Source organism: Myxocyprinus asiaticus, chromosome 20, assembly GCF_019703515.2.
Source record: "Myxocyprinus asiaticus isolate MX2 ecotype Aquarium Trade chromosome 20, UBuf_Myxa_2, whole genome shotgun sequence".
In the NCBI taxonomy this organism is placed as follows: domain Eukaryota; kingdom Metazoa; phylum Chordata; class Actinopteri; order Cypriniformes; family Catostomidae; genus Myxocyprinus; species Myxocyprinus asiaticus.
The window spans coordinates 16,060,696-16,078,904 of NC_059363.1; the positions used below are offsets into that span (position 1 = coordinate 16,060,696).

Below are 18,209 nucleotides of genomic sequence, written 5' to 3' on the forward strand. Positions count from 1 at the left end.
AGGCCTAGTTGTAAGTACCATCTCCATCTGAAGATCAGGGATGTTCAGACCTGTGCAGCTCTTCAGTTTAGATTTAGCAAATCAAGTGAGAGAGAATAAATACCTTGCATTTTTTTCTATTTAATTTCAGCATGTCTGCCAGCATACAAGGTTGCGCCAGCTATTTTGTTGAGACTGGAATCAGAACTCATGTTTATAACTCTTTATATACCTACTATATTCCTTATTATATCTTCTTTCCTTTTTTTTCTTCAAACCTAGCTCATTGAAATATATTGGATTGCATTGGATCAGTTTACAAAGTGCATTCTCAGCTTTTTCAATTCTGTAAACTACTGTATGACTGGAAAAGTTGCTCACTTTTCAGAAAATGGGAAAAATAGAAAATGTGTTATTATATTGTGGAGCTACAATAAACACATTAGAGGAGGTGAGCAGAGCTGTAGCATGTGTGTCACACTCAAAAAACAAAAAACAATTACAATTCATTTTACCATGATTTATTCTGACTCTCAGCCCAGTATCATAAAATTCAATATAAACAACTCATACTTCTGCTCCCTGTGTGCAGAATAATTTTAGGGCAAATAAACATTAGTGAATTAAAAAAAAAAAGTAAAACTTGTGGCTTGAGGGCCACAAAAGCAGCACTGGGCACTGACTCTTGTGCAAGCTTTCAGAATCCAGAAGCAAGTGGTTGCTTATCCTATTGGTTGCTGCTGTTCTGATCAGCAAACATACATACAGCTGATTTACGTAATCTCTACACCTGACATAATGCAATTTGATTACCAGTGCAACAGGAGATACTATGGGTGGGTCATGTCAGAAATTTCATGTCCATTCAATGAGCCAAGTGAATTTTGAATGCAGCTTCCAATTGATGTTGGTTAAAAGTGGTTGTCCTAAACGGTGTGGTGTAAATCACAAATTTACACCATCAGTCCAGTCGAGTTGCACCTTCTACATATTATTGTCACATGATTGTGTAGTAGAGATGATGAAGGAGAGGCTATGGATCAATTTACAGGCTTTAATGAAGAAGATATAAAACAACGTGGAGTACCATAAACCAAATAAACACACTAACACAAGTGTTACACGGACAAGAACTGACAATCAATTAACAAAACTGGAGGGTATATATATATATATCTATATATATATATATATACACAAAGGAACTAATGAGGGGATGGAAGACAGGTGAGGATGATGTGGAACAGATGGAAGTGGTGAGGGCAGTGCACTATGGGAGATGTAGTCTGGGAAAAAACTTCAAAATAGGAGTCCTAGGGAAACATGAGGAAGAACGTGACAATTATTAATTTGAACTGGAAATTCTGTCATCTATTCTGTCATCATGGCCTCCTAATAATGTCCATCTCTGAATTGGCTACATCACTCTACTCTCCTCTCCACCAATAGCTAGTGTGTGGTGGGCGTTTGGTGCACTATGGCTGCCGTCGCATCATCCAGTTGGATGTTGCATACTGGTGGTGGTGGAGGAGATTCCCCCTATACTATGTAAAAGCGCTCTGAGTGCCTAGAAAAGTGCTATATAAATGTAAGGAATTATTATTATTATTATTATCTGCTCACCCTCAGGCCGATCCAAACTTATATAACCTTTTCCTTTGGTGCACAAAATGAGTAATATCAAACGCAAAAAGGCTAATCTTTTTTTATTCTACGAAAATGCATGGTGATCACTGGCTGTGAACCTCATTTGCAGTTTTGCTTTGCAGTACTGTGCAAAAGTCTTAGGCTCATTATATTTTTCACAGAAATGTTTTTCTTAAACGGTTATTTTATATATTCTGCTTTTAGCGTATTATAGGAAATATCAATTTTATATTTCAACATATCCTAGAAGAACAAGGAGCCCTACAACGGATGGTATGACCTCCACAGAGCACGAATCTCAACATCATTGAGTCGGTCTGGGATTACATGAAGAGACAGAAGCAATTGAGACAGTCTGAATAGATAGAAGAACTGTGGCAAGTTCTCCAAGATGCTTGAAGCATCCATCCTCTCTGCCAACAACCAAGAAAAACTGTGTCTAAGGGCATTTTCACACCTAGTTTGTTTGAGCACTCCAAGCGCTCTCAGAGCGGTATAATGTGTATATGTGAACAACCCAAATGATCTCAGACCCCCTTAAAAGGACCCAAAAGCGAAACATTCGTTTGTGGGTCCTTTTCAGAATCAGAATCAGAATGAGTTTTATTGCCAAGTATGCTTACACATACAAGGAATTTGTCTTGGTGACAGGATCTCCCAGTGTACAACAATACAAAAACATCAGCAAGACATGGATAATAATAAAAAAAAAAATTAAAAACTAATATACACATACGTACAGACACAGATACACATGGGTAGTGCAAATCTAATACAATCTGTTATGTACAGTGTAAAAACAAATCTGTTATGTACAGTGCAATTGTTTTTTGTTTTTTTTTCCCAGAGGAATGAAATGGCAGAAGAGGTTGGATGTGTTGGATAAATATAAGAAAGACTAAACTGTGTATTGCACATAGTTATTGCTCAATGGGGAAATTTAACTGTTCATGAGATGGATAGCCTGAGGGAAAAAACTGTTCCTGTGCCTGACGGTTCTGGTGCTCAGAGCTCTGAAGCGTCGGCCAGAAGGCAACAGTTCAAAAAGGCAGTGGGCAGGGTGAGTGGGGTCCAGAGTGATTTTTCCAGCCTTTTTCCTCACTCTGGAAGTGTATAGTTCTTGAAGGGGGGGCAGGGGGCAACCAATAATCCTCTCAGCAGTCCGAACTGTCCTTAGTAGTCTTCTGATGTCTGATTTCGTAGCTGAACCAAACCAGACAGTTATTGAAGTGCAGAGGACAGACTCAATGACCGCCAAGTAGAAATGTATCAGCAGCGCCTGTGGCAGGTTGAACTTCCTCAGCTGGCGAAAGTAGTACAACCTCTGCTGGGCCTTTTTCACAATGGAGTCAATGTGGGTCTCCCACTTCAGGTCCTGTGAGATGGTAGTGCCCAGGAACCTGAATGACTCCACTGCTGCCACAGTGACGTTTAGAATGGTGAGGGGGGTCAGTGTTGGGATGTTCCTCCTAAAGTCCACAATCATCTCCACCGTTTTGAGCGTGTTCAGCTCAAGGTTGTTTTGACTGCACCAGACAGCCAGCTGTTTAACCTCCCTTCTGTATGCAGACTCGTCGTCATCTTGGATGAGGCCGATGACAGTGGTGTCATCTGCAAACTTCAGGAGCTTGACAGAGGGGTCCATGGCAATGCAGTCATTGGTGTAGAGGGAGAAGAGTAGTGGGGAGAGCACACATCCTTGGGGGGCACCAGTGCTGATTGTACAGGTGCTGGAAGTGAGTTTCCCCTGTCTCACAAGCTGCTGCCTGTCCGTCAGAAAGCTGGTAATCCACTGACAGATAGACATGGGAACAGAGAGTTGGTGTAATTTTTTTGGTTGGATTGATTTGTTCGATGTGAAAATGAAGAAGTACCAGTCTGCTTTGCATTTCTTTATGACATAAGTACCTTGAGGCTTGCCATACAAAGTTGCATTACATACTGTCTGCGATTTATTTGATCTAACCGTGTTTATTGTGTAGTTCATATTCCAATCACATTTTACTGTTCAAATAAGGGAATTTTAAGCAAATATAGAAATACCATGATTACCATGACCACGTTTTCTTATCTCATTTTCCATCCTTGTCGTGTAATGTGAGCTCTCCAAATGAACCTCAGACTGGCCGCAGTCATAGCAGAGCAGCGCATCAAGATAAACCACTTTGAAGCGCCCTGACGTGCGTACTGTTTGTGGAGGTTCGTGCCAAACTCATGCGAAAATACAAGCAAGGATTTTGATATTTCACTTTAATTTAATGTTTGAGTAATGTTCTTAGTTCATTCATGGAGGAGGAGATGCTTGCTCCATTGCTCTGGAGATGATAGATGAAGAAACATATTTTCTAATACACGCAGAATCTCAAATGTTTTCCTTCATGCAAAATAAGGGCTTTATCGGAGAGCCTTAACATAACGTGTGAAAGTGAAGAATGTAGGACAGAAATATAGTATTGCATAAAATAATATAAATGGCTGGGCTGTCTGGGTTTCATAAATAACAGTGTAAAAGTTGACCAAAGAGAGACATGTTTTAAATATTTGAAAATGTTTTAACATTTAAAATAATACTTTTCATGTCATTCTGTCCCTGTGCAATATTTTTATATAAACAATTCAATAATCATTTTTTAAAGTCATAAATAAATAATATAACCCTATTTTATTAAAGGATTCCAAGTTAAATATGAATAAATTACTTCTTAAGGTGTATGTGTATTAGGCATACATACACTAAGTATGACAATTTATCGTCATAATCACAATTATAGGTTTACAAGTTATTGCTAGCCAAATTTCAAAATATCTACAGCCATGGTTTCTGAGTTCTTAAGAAGCTGTAGTGTGAACAACAAGGGTTCTGTGACCACATGCTAAAAGGACCAAAAAAGAATCCGGGTCCTCTTTTAAGTCCACTTACAATTTGAACACCAAAAGCACTGAGGTCATTTGCAGCTGGTTCCCTTTCTGGTTCACTTTAACTGAACTGGGATTGGTTCATTTAAAACAGACTATATGTGAAACCACCCTAGTGTACCTAGGAGAATTGGTGCTGTTTTTAAGGCAAAGATGGTCACACCAAACTTTGATTTATCTTTTTTTTATGTTTACTGGACTTTGTATGATGTTAATTGATAAATGAAAACTATTTATGGCATTATTTTTGGAGACATTGTCACTATGCAAGATTTTTCACAAGTGCCAACTCTCCTTATAGTTTAAATAAAAAAAAATAATAATTTAGGATCCCATGATGCCATTTTATTACAATACTGTGTATTCAGGCCTTCACATAAAACTCTGCAAATGTTCACAAAACTAAATAGATTTTTCCATGTTTAAATCTATTTGACAGAACTTTGAATATTTTTCCCCACTTATCACAAAAGATCAAATCCAAAAACAGCCCACTAAAATCAGATGAAACTGGCTTTGTACTCAGTAAACTTCTTTGTGTGGGGACCATAAAAGATCCCGCTGTTCTTTTGTTGTGGCTTTTATTGATATTTTTGAACACGGACCACACAGTTTGTTCAATTACTGGCCACAGACACTGAGGTGCAGCTGTGAACTTTCCGCCTGCAAACCACATCTCACATTAAAGGAAAAATATAAAGCACTTTTATACTAACATTGTAAAAACTTTTCCTCATCAAGTATTTTCTCTTTCATTGGTTTAAAAAAAAACTGTCAGTGTTGCCAGGTGACTTCAGTTCGCAGTTTAGTTAAAGGTCAATGATTTGATTAACAATGAGATTTTTGAACATGTTAAGAATTAAAATAGAGAAATGAACCTCCTTTCTGCTCAGGCATTGTTTTGTGTCCGAGTTGTATTTACACTTACTGTAATATGCTTGCCTGAGTCTGAAACTGAATTCAGTTGTTGCCCCCCCACCCCTTCCTCACTTTGCTCTTATAACATTTTGTTTTGAACCATAGTACATTTGCAAAATGCACAGCATCCTCAACATGTAGTCATTTATTAAGCAGTCCACTTCTTAATTGTGTTCACATTAACTATGAACTGAGTATTCAATCCAAAAAACTAGACTCACCAATTTATTTGTCTCTGAATATCCATAATAGATGATTTCAGGTCTGGATCTGGACTGCGTTCTACTAATTGGTGATCATTGACAAACTGAACCTTCAACCGATTATTTCCTTTATCAGGGTAAGGTCATAAACAGTTTAAGCATAAACCAATCAGCACACTGTAACGTTGGTGTCTAGGAGTGGAAGAGAAGAGACGCAGGAGTAGAATCTTTAAATCCTTTAATTATAAATGCTGGAGTAGAACAAACAATAGCACTAACTTCACAAAATAACAAAACAAGGAAACACTTTATCAATATAGCAATACAGTTAATAAACACAACACTTCAAGGACTGACAAATGATGAAGAAATCTAGTGTACTATTTATACACAAAAAACTAATGAGGGAATGGAAGGCAGGTGGGGATGACGATGAACAGATGGAAGTGATTAGGGCAGTGAACTATGGGTGATGTAGTCCAGTGGAAAACTTCAAAATAAGAGTCCTTGAAGAAAATGATGGAGACAGACTGTGACACACACAGATTTTTGCCCATTTCCCTGATTTCGTGTTGCAAGTAAGCACCTTAAACTTGATTCTTACCAGCTCATCCAATGTGCACAGGTGTGATTAATATATAATTAAAAGATTTCAAATGTCACATCAACACGGTTTTCTTGTATTCTCCAATTTTTCACATAAGCTAGCATCAGTGTACTGTGTATCGAGTCTATGATTAACTCGCTCATAGACTCAAATGAACCAAACCTTGCGGTTTAATTGAAACCTTGTCCACACCAAAACCTCTAGTGTGAAAGCAACATGAGGGTGCATCTCTAAAGATATGATGCTACTTTGCTTAGACTATCAACTTTGCTCAATCTCCATAAGGTTTCATTGACTCCTTATGGTGGTTAAGGTCTATCCAATGTCCAATGTAGGTCCACAGTTGAGCAAGAAATCATTTATAGCTTGAACACAGCTTAATTGTCTCAGCTGAACATGCATTAGCTTTATAAAAAATTGTCTGACCACAGCGAACATTTGGGCACAAATCCAGTCGTTCCTCTACGATGATTTACGTTACGCCACACATTTATTAACAGATTTATGCCATCGTCTTCTGAACATTCAGAACAAATGTACGAGAATGCTGTATTTCACATGCATAAATATGCTCAGTTCATCTTACACTGGTGTGTTATGTGGCACTGAAATGCTTCAGTAAGCCCTTCAGGGAGAGTTCTCGTCAGGGATAGTCTTACACGCTGACTGTCTCGGCTGCGGTTCTGACCTGTTGGGCTTTACATCAGACTTCTATGTGTCTTTCCCTCTCTTGAGAGTGTGGTGTGGATTGCGTATTATGGACTGATATTTTTACAGACGTTGTCCTCATTTGTGTGTGCATGTGGTATTGTGTGTGTAAATGAGAGCTGTGAGAGTAGTCTATGTGTTTTAGGGAGGGTGTGCACGTGTGTGTTGTTGGTGCTTATGTGTTTGAATGTATTTGCAGATTACGTGTGTGTGTGTATTTGTGCATGTCTGGTTATGTGGTGGGTGTTTAGGTATTTAGAAAGTGTGTGGGTGTGCATCTGTGGTTTGGCTCGAGTGTGTATGTATTTAGAGTGGGTCAGTGTGGTTGGTGTGTGTATGCGGTTAGGGTGAGAGTGTGTGTGTGTGTGTTTGAACTGTGTCAGTGATCCTCAGGTGCTGGGCTGGTCAGGTTTTGTGTGTTGTTTGATTTCTAGCATGCTGCCTGGCACTGAATCAGAGTCTGTATTCATGGATCACATCAGATTTAGTGCAGTAGACCTGCTTGCCCACGCTGTCCAGGCACCTGTCAGATGAGAAACTAGGGATGGGAAAGAGAGAGAGAACCAAAAGAGAGACATGTCCTCCCTGTTGCTGTGGCTGCCAGCTTGTTCACCTGTTGAGGAAGAACTACAAGATGCCTGCTGGCATAGGAACATGAGAGACACAAATTAATAATTGACACACATACAAAATTCAATTCTCCTTTTGGAAACCAGAGCTCTATTCTCATTAGCCCTGGCATTACAACTTTGGCAATTGATGAGTGCTGTTTGGCATTAAAATTATAAACCCATTCAGGCTTTTAATGTTCTTGGCTTTATTAGTGATGCACCTAGCACCTAGCATCGTAGTTGCGACTTGTGCATAGCCAAGCACCACATTTTTATTATTAATTTAATCTGTTTAAATGAGATAGCATATTTGCAGAAAGTGTATGAAAGACGTTTTATTGATATTTGCCTTTTTATCATTCGACAAGACAACCGTTACAGGGAACTGCTGAAGAGAGAGAACTGAAATGCGGGAGCACTTTAAACATCATGACCTTGTACATGTCTGTTGTAGCTCTGATATTGGGGGCCGTTTAAATGAGACATTGTTGTACACTGGCCTGTTTTTATTGTAACATGATGGCACTTAACAACAAGGCTGCATCCGAATCCAAAGGGAGCTACCTTGTTGCCTCGCTGACCTGTCAGTCACTTAACATATAACGTTTGTGTACGAAGATACTGTATCTCCGGAAACTGGTTTAGGACAGGCTTCTGAGGCAGCACTACGTCACATTGTTGCTAGGATACCAGCATTCATTCAGTCCAACCATACCACAATGGACTATTAATCTAGAACCAAATCAAGAGAGTCTTGGTGATAACCAAGTGTATATTTAATAATTACAATAATATTTTCTCGCTAGAAAAAAAATCAAAAGTTGGAAAAAGTGTAAAAAAAAACAAAAAACGTACATTTATACACAAACTGTCTATCAACTGCCTCTTCGGCCGCCATTTTCTTTCTTCAGCTCATCGGCTGTGGATCCACGCCCAGGATTGTGGGATTTGATGGTTCAAATCTATGCTGCCTTCAAAAATCATTCAGATGAAGGTATCAAGATGTGATGCATACAAAGAATTCGGACAGCTTCAGGAGACCCCCACAAGCACTTTCCTAGTTTCAGACGCAGCCCAAAACGAACTGTGACTGATCATTTGCATGTCTCAGATGGCTCCTTCACAAGCAAGCAGGCAAACGTTGATGCAGTCTAGAATTAAGGAACTAATCGGCCAAACGGAAAAAAATATCAGCCAATGCAGATAATAAAAAAATACCAAATATCGGCTGGTTTATCGGCCTCGGCAATATATCAGTCAGCCTTTAGTTAGAATAGTTCCTTAGAAGATAGCTTCCTATTTAGGCAGTAGGCACAGATGCAGATCTTTATAGGTTTTGGAACAGAGGTTCTATGTCTTTGGGGTGGATCTTGGTTGTGGGGTGCAGCTGGCAGATTGTGCATTTGCGTGTTGTTGATGAACTATCTGGTGAAGTTGTTTGTTTGGTGTGTGTGCTAGACTGGATGTCAAGCTCTCAGACTGAGCTGCTGGGAGCTATTAAATGCTTTTCCCAGACAAATTCAATTAGGCCTTGCTCAGGGCTTGACTTGTGTGTGTCTCTAAGTGTGTTGGCATTCACCCTTTCCATAGTTCTAACTAGAATAAAAGTAGTAGATGCCAAAACCTTCACTTATGTGTGTGTAGGTCTGTGTATGTGTGTGCCAGTGTTATTTGACCCTGTAGTTATAAACACAGAGGCAATTGACTGGTCTTTAAGCTGTTTGTGTCTGTTGGTACACATGCATGGCACAGAAATAGAGCTGTCTGAGAGAGAGTGTGAGAATCTGCTGGAGGGCGAGAATATTTACCCCTTTTTTTAAACACATTGCATAACATTAAGACCAGCATAAACATACATTTTCAAATGAGATCTCTCCAGGGCACATCAAAAGAGAGATGAAAGACAAGACGAGAGAATGCTGTGGAAAAACACCCTCTGTTTACAATCTCCCAGTAAATATTCTTGTGTTGTTTGTTCATTTTTGTGTAACTGCCCTTTTGATTGTTTTACACTTTGTGATCAGAATTCAAAAGCTGTTTAGACACTTTTTGTCCATACATCTCCCTTTGTTGTGCGGTTGTTGTAGATCTGCAGCATATCCTTCTGTTCAAGGCTTTGTTATCACTAGCTATGTTTTTTTATGCACATTTTGGGATATCACATAAAAAGTGCTGGATGGAAACACCAATATGAGAATAAATCTCCAAAATGCACATGTATATGTATAAAAAATTTATATAATCGCTTGAGGTGGATACATTTTTAATTCGATAAGAAGAAATGCGCATAAACTATGATGAAAACACATTTACAGAATAAACTCCTATTGAATTTGTTAGGAATAAAAGATGTGCATCAAAAAGGTCATGTGACTGAAAAACTTGTTCATTACTAGACTAACCTGTGGCCAATCATCACATCTGAAATGTTGCTCTGGTCATCCTGAAATAACAGTGTCTAGAAAATCCAAAGCTTTCAAAGAGTTTGCAGAGCAAATAAGTCGAAAACAAACTTGAACTGTACGGAACAGAAGGATTATTGACACTTTTGAAAAATATCTTATAGATGTGCACGGTATAGTCATAAGGATGGATGAACGCACATATATAGTGCTCAGAAGTGTGTGACATGCTGTCGCTCCCAAACATGAGACAAAGTTATTTACAGTGTTTTGTCTGCATGCTCTAAACCGCCAGTATTTTATTAATAAACAATTAAACAATTTCTCTGGAAGTGACGATTTTGTCCTTTTGAACACCCTTGGATGGAAACGCGGCTTTATTCGCACATTGTTTTTGCGGTAATATGGTTTTTCGCATAAATTACATTTGCAACTTGGATGGAAACATAGCTACTGTAAACAAATCTGATTTGGTTTTCATCTTGTCTGTAGGACTGACTGTCTGCACTGTCATTTTGAAAGTAATTAATTCAGATTTGTTTGTTCAGACAGTGTAGTCAATATCCGGTGCATTTACATCAGTTGCATAGATAATAATTAAATAAGCATCAGCATGATGCCAAGAGACTTTCTCATACATCAACTGAGAGGAGCTGTCAATGTGTAGAGAGGCCAGGAAACCTGGAAATTTTCCCTCTCTGTCATGGCATATCACTGCTGTGCTGAAATCACAAGGAGAACATAAGCGATGGGGGCATTTTAAGCTCTGTCAAAAACCGCATCCGAAACATCAGATTTCGTGTTTATTTAAAAAAAAAATTTTTTTTACTTTGTGTTGCTGTTGATTCTACAGAAATCTATACAGACTCGAGTCAGATACACCAAACAAATGTATTTTTACTGCCTGATCTGAACATAGCCTATAATACAGATCTGGAATTCAGATTTGTTCCTTGTTTCTATTAAACACCCATCCCATCAGACAGATCTGAGGTCAGTCCTATTATTTTGAGATGCTGACCCTGATTTAGTCCTGTGCATTATCGCCTTATGAGGCTTCGCAGCTGTCCGAAGTTCCTGTTTCTGAGCAACTGCATCCCTGTTTTCTTCATCCTAATAGAAATGAAAAGCAGATTACATTTCACATCCGATTTCTCACAGCTGTGAAATGTGTCTCCTGATTAACAAGATATTCACAAATTACACAATTACAGCTGATAATTGATAGGTTTTTGATAACAAAAGTTCAGTAGTCATTAGGTTTATACAGAAAATGATACGGTACATTATCTTAATAAAATAAGAATCAAATACAAAATACTGGGGATTCTATGGATAAATTAAAGATGTTGCCGACGGACCTCCATACAACATACGAATCATATCAATAAATTTAGGGCCGAAATTCATTTTTTGCAAAATAGCTATCAAATAAGGCCATTCTACTCAGTCGAAAGCTTTTTCTGCATCCAAAGAAAGAGTAATCACTGGATAATCTTTTTGTTTTGCAGAGTAAATAATATTCATAAGCCTCCGTATGTTATCAAAGGAGGATCTATTTTTAATAAATCCAGTTTGAGCCATATGAATTAAACTAGGCAAAACCTGCTCTAACCGTAACATGATCATTTTAGTGAGAATTTTATAGTCAGAATTAAGCAGTGAGATTGGTCGGTATGAGGTACATAGATTAGGGTCTTGGCCAGGTTTCAGCAAAACTGTAATTAAAGCCTGATTTAAAGTCTCTGATAATTATTTTTTATGAATTGCCTCTGTATACATCGAAAGCATCGGATCGGCTAATTTAAAAAAAAAAAGTTTTATAAAAATCCATCGAGAAACCATCCAAACCAGGTGTTCTACCTCCAGCCAGTGCAACAACTGCAAATTGAACTCTTCTTTCGAAATTTCTTTCTCAAGTTCTTCTCGGTCATTATCACATAAGACTGGGATATCCAATTTACTTAAAAAGTTTTGGATTTCAGCTACATCTACTCCTTGAGACTTGTACAGCAATTTATAAAAATCTAAGAATTCTTGGTTAATTAATTTAGGGTGTTTAATACATTTATTGTCTGACGAGCATATTGTAGTTATAGTTTTACCAATTTCTTCTTTTCTTATTTGCCACGCTAATACTTTTCCAATCTTATCCCCATGCTAATAATACTTCTGTCGTGATCTGAGAAGTGCATTTTCTGCTTCTTTGGATGTCAAAATATTGTATTCCAGTTTTTTGGATTGCAATTGTTGAAACAGCTGAGCATCTTTAGTCTTAAAATGTTCTCTTTCCATTGTTAAAATTTATTTTTTGAGTAATTGTAACCTATTTTGATATTGTTTTTTCTTACTGGAAATATAATTTATGATTTGGCCCTGTAAGAATGCTTTCATAGCCTCCCAAATTATACCTGAAGAAGCTGAATTCATGTTTGTAATAATAAAGTTGTCTATATTATTATTTATAAAGCTCAACATTTCAAAACTGTTCAATAAATGGTTACTTATTCGCCAAAGCTTACAATTCGGCAATTCCGAAGAATGTTGCACTGAAATAAGTAAAGGGGCATGATCTGATAATATTCTTGGTAGATAGTCACATAATTCAATCAAATAGTCCTTCGCTTTTGAAATCGAAAAAATAGTCAATCCTGGAGTAATTATTATGCCTATGTGAGTAGAAAGAATACTCTTTTTTTGTTTTATTCTTAAATCTCCATATATCGATTAAATTAAAACTTGAAAGTTCATATTTCAAAGCTATGGCAGCTTGACTTAATGCTGACATTTTTGTAGATGACCTGTCTAGTACTGGGTCCATGACTACATTAAAGTCCCCTCCAATTATTAGTTCTGCAATAGGACATGCAAATTTGAAAAATAGACTATGAATAAAATCAGCACCCTCCATTTCAGGACGGTATACATTTATCAAAGTTATTCTTTGCATAGCAATTATTCCTCTTAAAATAATATATCTACCGAATTTGTCTTTATCAACAGATTCCATTTGAAAGGGTATATTTTTTTCAATAAGTATAACCACTCCTCTGGATTGTGATGTAAAGGAAGAAAAGAAAACCTGTCCAGGCCACTGCTTTTTAAGATTTTGATGTTCAGAATCAGTCAAATGTGATTCTTGTAGCAAAGCGATTCCAATATTATGTTTTCTTAAGGTATAGAATGACTTTTTTCTTTTAAGTCTTTGATTTAACCCATTGACATTCCAAGTAACATACTTATAATTCAGTATACTTGACATTAACTACAGATTAGTCGTTATATTTGTATCTAGGGGCATCTTAAGAAATTATCTCTAAACAGCCCCAAAATTAAATAACTAAAACATGTTCTGTCCACCCCCCCTACCACTCCCACCATTTTCCATATTTTAGTAAACAATTTAACAATCAAGGTAAGAAGCTGATCAAAGTCCAAAATATGATAAATAAAATCACGTTTTTCTCAAACCGGATTTTAAATATATAGTTTACCCTTGACAGAATTGTATCGTTAAGGTTCATCCAAAAGAAAAACCACTCACCCCTATTACTTTGGTACAGTTATTCTTGCATGGTTTTTGGGTGATTACTTTAGTAGAGTTTACTATGGATCCCCGGAATTCTTTGATATGCCATTTGCTGGTGTCTTATCCGGCAGTCAAGTGTGGATGATGTTGTCGAAGATAAGTCTCTGCTGATGCTTTAGAGTTAAAGGATCTTTGTCCCTCCGGCAGCTGAATCCTCAACGTCGGAGGATGAAGCATAGCATAAGTGACGTCGTTATTACATAGAATTCTTTTGAGCGCGCTGAATTCTTGTTGCTTTCTGAACAAGGTCGATGACATGTCACGAAATATCATGATAGTAGAGTTGCCATAGGTGAGCTTGCCCTTTTCTCTAGCTGCTTTGAGGATCTTAAGTGTGTCTCCATACCGAAGAAGACGAATCAGAATAGCCATGCACATTATGTTATTAATTGGATTAAAACATTTTATAGACATCCCTAATATTCAGTATGTATATATCTACAGTGTATCTATATCAATATCTATACATCTATTGACAGCCCTAATGTATACTAGAGGTCTGCACAGGCCTTAAAATAAAGACCGTGTGGCCCGACCCTACCCAGCACGAATGATTTTTAAGCCCAAACCCGAACCCGTCGGGTTCTCGGGTCCCATCGAGCCCGGGTCGGGTTGCAGACCTCTAATATATACATGATAAGGTAAAAATATAACATAGAATGACTTTTCATCTCTTTTTTATATTGGTCTTAAAACAGGGAATACCATATTTGTTTGAAGATTATGTTACAGTTACTAACTATTACTGTAGTAGTAATAGTAACAGGAACTTCAAACGAATAAGTATGTATGGATTATTTATAAAATGCATCTTGTGGCAGAAGGTCTTTCTGTTATACTGCATTTAAATATACTGAGATGTTTTTTTGTTTTTGATAGATTTTTGACTGCGATTCTTGAAGTGTATGTATGCATGTATGTATGAGTGTGAATGTTCAATATTCTTGACATTAAAATGTCTGTGTGATAATCATTCAGTTCATAATAAAAAATGATTTTGATTCATATGACTGCTATATGTTTTACAGGTTTATATATGTTTTTATGATCGCAGGTTTCATTTACATGTAACTAGGAGTATGTCTTTGTGTTTAGGTTTCTGTAATTTTCCATATGGCTTTGAGCTGGTAATTAATCAAAGTGAAAACCACATAAATTACAATACGAATACATGAATAAATAAAGTATATGAATATTTCAATATGTATATAAATCATTATAACAGAAAGAGAGAGAGAGAGAGAGAGCAGCAGACAGAAACATTTAAAATGTGGGTAATAGAAAAGAAATTGCTGACCTTTTTAAAATGTTTGTGTGTTGCAGAGTACAAAATCCAGTTTCCATGATGCACCAGAGCAAAAGCCAGAAGTTAATGGTCCAACAGAAAAACTACCACACTCACACGCAGGCGCACGGAGTAGGGCCCACCCTGAACCGGGCCGTCCCGCTTTCAGTGCGACATAACCCAATTCACGGTCAGTACTGTTCCTCCAGTGATCTCTGGATATCTTCATACCATATAAATGTGTTTTTATGCTTTTTTGATTTATCACAGCATGTGAAGATGGTTTCAGGTGACAGAGTTTCCAATATTCTATGAGATCAGAATGTGCAACCATTAGCTGCTGTAAAAGACACTTTATAAAACTGAGAGTGCAGACTCTAAATTCTGAAATTCCACTGTGTGTCATGCCTAATAACACACTTTACTCATGGTAAAATCACTGTAACGTACAGCCTCTTGTGGGTTACTGTTTTTTTTTTTTTTTTCTTCATTATAGTGACCAGAAATATAGCTCTGACTTCAATTTCTTTTTTTGAAAAATTATTAAAATATATTTAATTGTTATAGTTAAAGTACTTGTTGAGGTTGTTCCCTCTTGATTGATTGTTAAGATTTGGTCACAAAACACAGCAGACCTCTACCAAATGGCCTGCTTGATGTGGACTTGCAGTCTTTTGGCCTCACATGTATCCAAGACTATAGGATCATTTTATGTCATTGTATGATTCAGGAGGGTGCTCATGAGCGCACATTTGAGACCATAATGTGCGCTTGATGCGTCCTTTTGCCAAGCCTGCACTTGTGATCCCCACTGCAGTTACCAAGACAAATCAAGTCAAATTTATTTGGATAGCGCTTTTCACAACAGGCATTGTTTCAAAGCATCTGTGCAGGAAATTACGCTATAACAAAAAATGAATGAATATAATGCCAATATTAGTTATTTATGTTTAGAACTATTAGTGGTTAAACCACTAATAGTTATACCCGACAGTCTATGCCGCAATACTAAAGTGTGGTCTTGAAGTAAGACATTATGGGCTGAGAGCAGCCTTTGGAACAGGGCCAATAAAATCATTTTTAACTTGATGCTGACCCTCAACTCATTTAGGAGCATTTCGTCATGATCTCATTAAAATGAACACTGTACTAATTTCTATTCACTTCAAGTCTAGTTTGTTCTGTATGCAATCAGATTTTGTGGTACTGCATGCCTACTTTTATGCCACTTGTATCTGGATATCAGACTATAAATGTAACATGTTGAGGCGATCTCACAGCATCTCCTTCTGTTGGAGAAGTTTGGCATCCACTCTGAGGTGGAATGACATCAGCATCTCAAAATGATATTTCACATATCAGTTTTTATTTTTCAACAAGTCTCGCTGACTGTGCACGAAGGATTTCCATTCCTCAGTGTTTGACAGAATGACGTATCTCAGAGCCTGGAACATTCTGTGAGGAGAGTGACAGCTTGTCTGACTCGCTTAGAAATATTCAGCTCAGTGTCGGCTGTGATATGACAGTACCCTCTTAGCTGTAGCACAGATGAACAGAGCAGTACAAGGTAGTTGTGAGAGGGTTCACAACCACAGGTATATGAGTTTTAGACCTTGCTGATGCTGATTGAACTCCCTAACCTACCGCTAACCCACAATCTAATCCTACCCCGAAAAGAAGACTTGTTTAGCCTTTTTATTTTATATTCATATACAGTAGCCTATTTGCCTAGTTTTAGGAATTGTTTTTCTATGTGAGTTCCTGAGTGAGCCCAAAGTTAGGTTTTGTCAGATTGATCTCACTTTTGTTTACGTATATGCATTTGTCAGACCCTTAACACTTCTGCATTTCTCTCATTTGTCGTAATTTTGTATTGCTGCAGGTCAGCACTTAAGTCATTGTTTTTTCCCCCCAAGCAAATCCTTTGGTTGAAATCATATAAAGACTTAAGCATTACCTTCTGCGCTGCACTGTCTAGAGTGAGTTATTAGCCTCATTTTCTCCAGGTAATTTTAGATAAAAACCCAGCCATGAGGGAAGGCCAGAGAAAATAGACAGAGAGGGACAATGAAATGATAAACGGTCATTGAGGGAAGTGCTCTTAAGAGGCAGGTGAGAGGATTATATACAGTAGTCCTGCTTGTGAATGAAGGGACAGGACAGAAGAAGTAATGTGTAGCATGACATCTATTATCCCTCTTCCTGCCCTGTAGACTGGCAGCATTAGCTGGGACTGCTCTGCAGAATACAGCCAAAGCACTGCTATAATGCTAGAGCTAGGAGGAGCCAACAGTGTGTTGGGTAACTGTTTTTGCATGTTGTTGTGGTCAGACATGATGTTTCTTGGTGCTTTGAAAATCAAACCACACTCACCAAACCACACTCTGACTGGATGTCTAATCATACAGAAGTGACTGGGTTCCTTTCAAAGGGAAACAAACCTTTGCATATTGCATTACATTAGTAATGTCTATAAGTCATGAGAGAAAAGCATCTTAATGACGTCTTGTTGACCTCATGTTAATTTTTGGTCTTAATGGATGGAGTAATGAAATGATAGAGAAAATGTTGTTTTTTTGTGTGTGTGGATATAGTAAATAATACAGTAAATGTTTTTTATGCGTACAAAAATGAATGCAAATAATCAGGCATGTTGACCGTATCTAAATTCCACTATAAGGAATTTTCCTACAAATAGAGCAAATTAACCTTTAAAGGAACAGTTACATTACACAACTGTCTGTCTTGTCATGGAAGTCATAGGGTTTTCAAATTACACGAGGAATCAGCGACAGGGGTGAACACATTACAAAACATTTCACTATTGACGCATTCCCCACGACTATGCCTGGACTCCAAATTATATTTCACAACAGAGTACATGCGAGAAGTGATACGAGATACAAAAACAAATACATGATCATATGTTATGCATTTCAGAATATGATGTGTATGTTTTTAATCACCTAAAGGCATCATATATTTTATTGGTTACAATGTAAAAAAGTACCTCCAACTGAAAAATCTACCTATTTGCTTACCTGACTGTCCAAGAGAATTGGCAATTTCTCTCCTACTCTTCTCTTTCTCCACCCGGTTGCGGTACAGTTCAGACGAAACATCAAATGTTCCACAAATTTTTCCTCCATTTCTTCAGTCCAATGAGACTTTCTTGATTCTGCAGCCATGCTAGTTGACATCTGTTGCAGGTACATCAGGACTCCTCCCACTGAAACTTCCCGTGCCCCGTTTCTTGCTCTCTCATTGGCTGTTGGTCAACGCTGCAGTTGTATTCAGTCAAAACACATTTCACATTGCGCGATTTGGAATCGCAGACAGGTCCA

General features: G+C 37.6%; 1 protein-coding gene across 5 annotated transcripts in view; it reads left to right on the forward strand.

Annotated features, from left to right (window-relative positions):
- The window catches only part of LOC127411150 (latent-transforming growth factor beta-binding protein 1-like), a 161,288-nt gene that overhangs the window by 44,933 nt on the left and 98,146 nt on the right, over positions 1-18,209 (forward strand). For all 5 annotated transcript variants that reach the window (XR_007892224.1, XM_051646504.1, XM_051646505.1 and 2 more), the window contains exon 4: positions 14,904-15,055. Coding sequence is in view for 4 of the 5 variants with exons in the window: in XM_051646504.1 (XP_051502464.1) it covers positions 14,904-15,055 (152 nt within the window). In the remaining variant the exon portion in view is untranslated. The remainder of the gene's footprint in view (positions 1-14,903; positions 15,056-18,209) is intronic.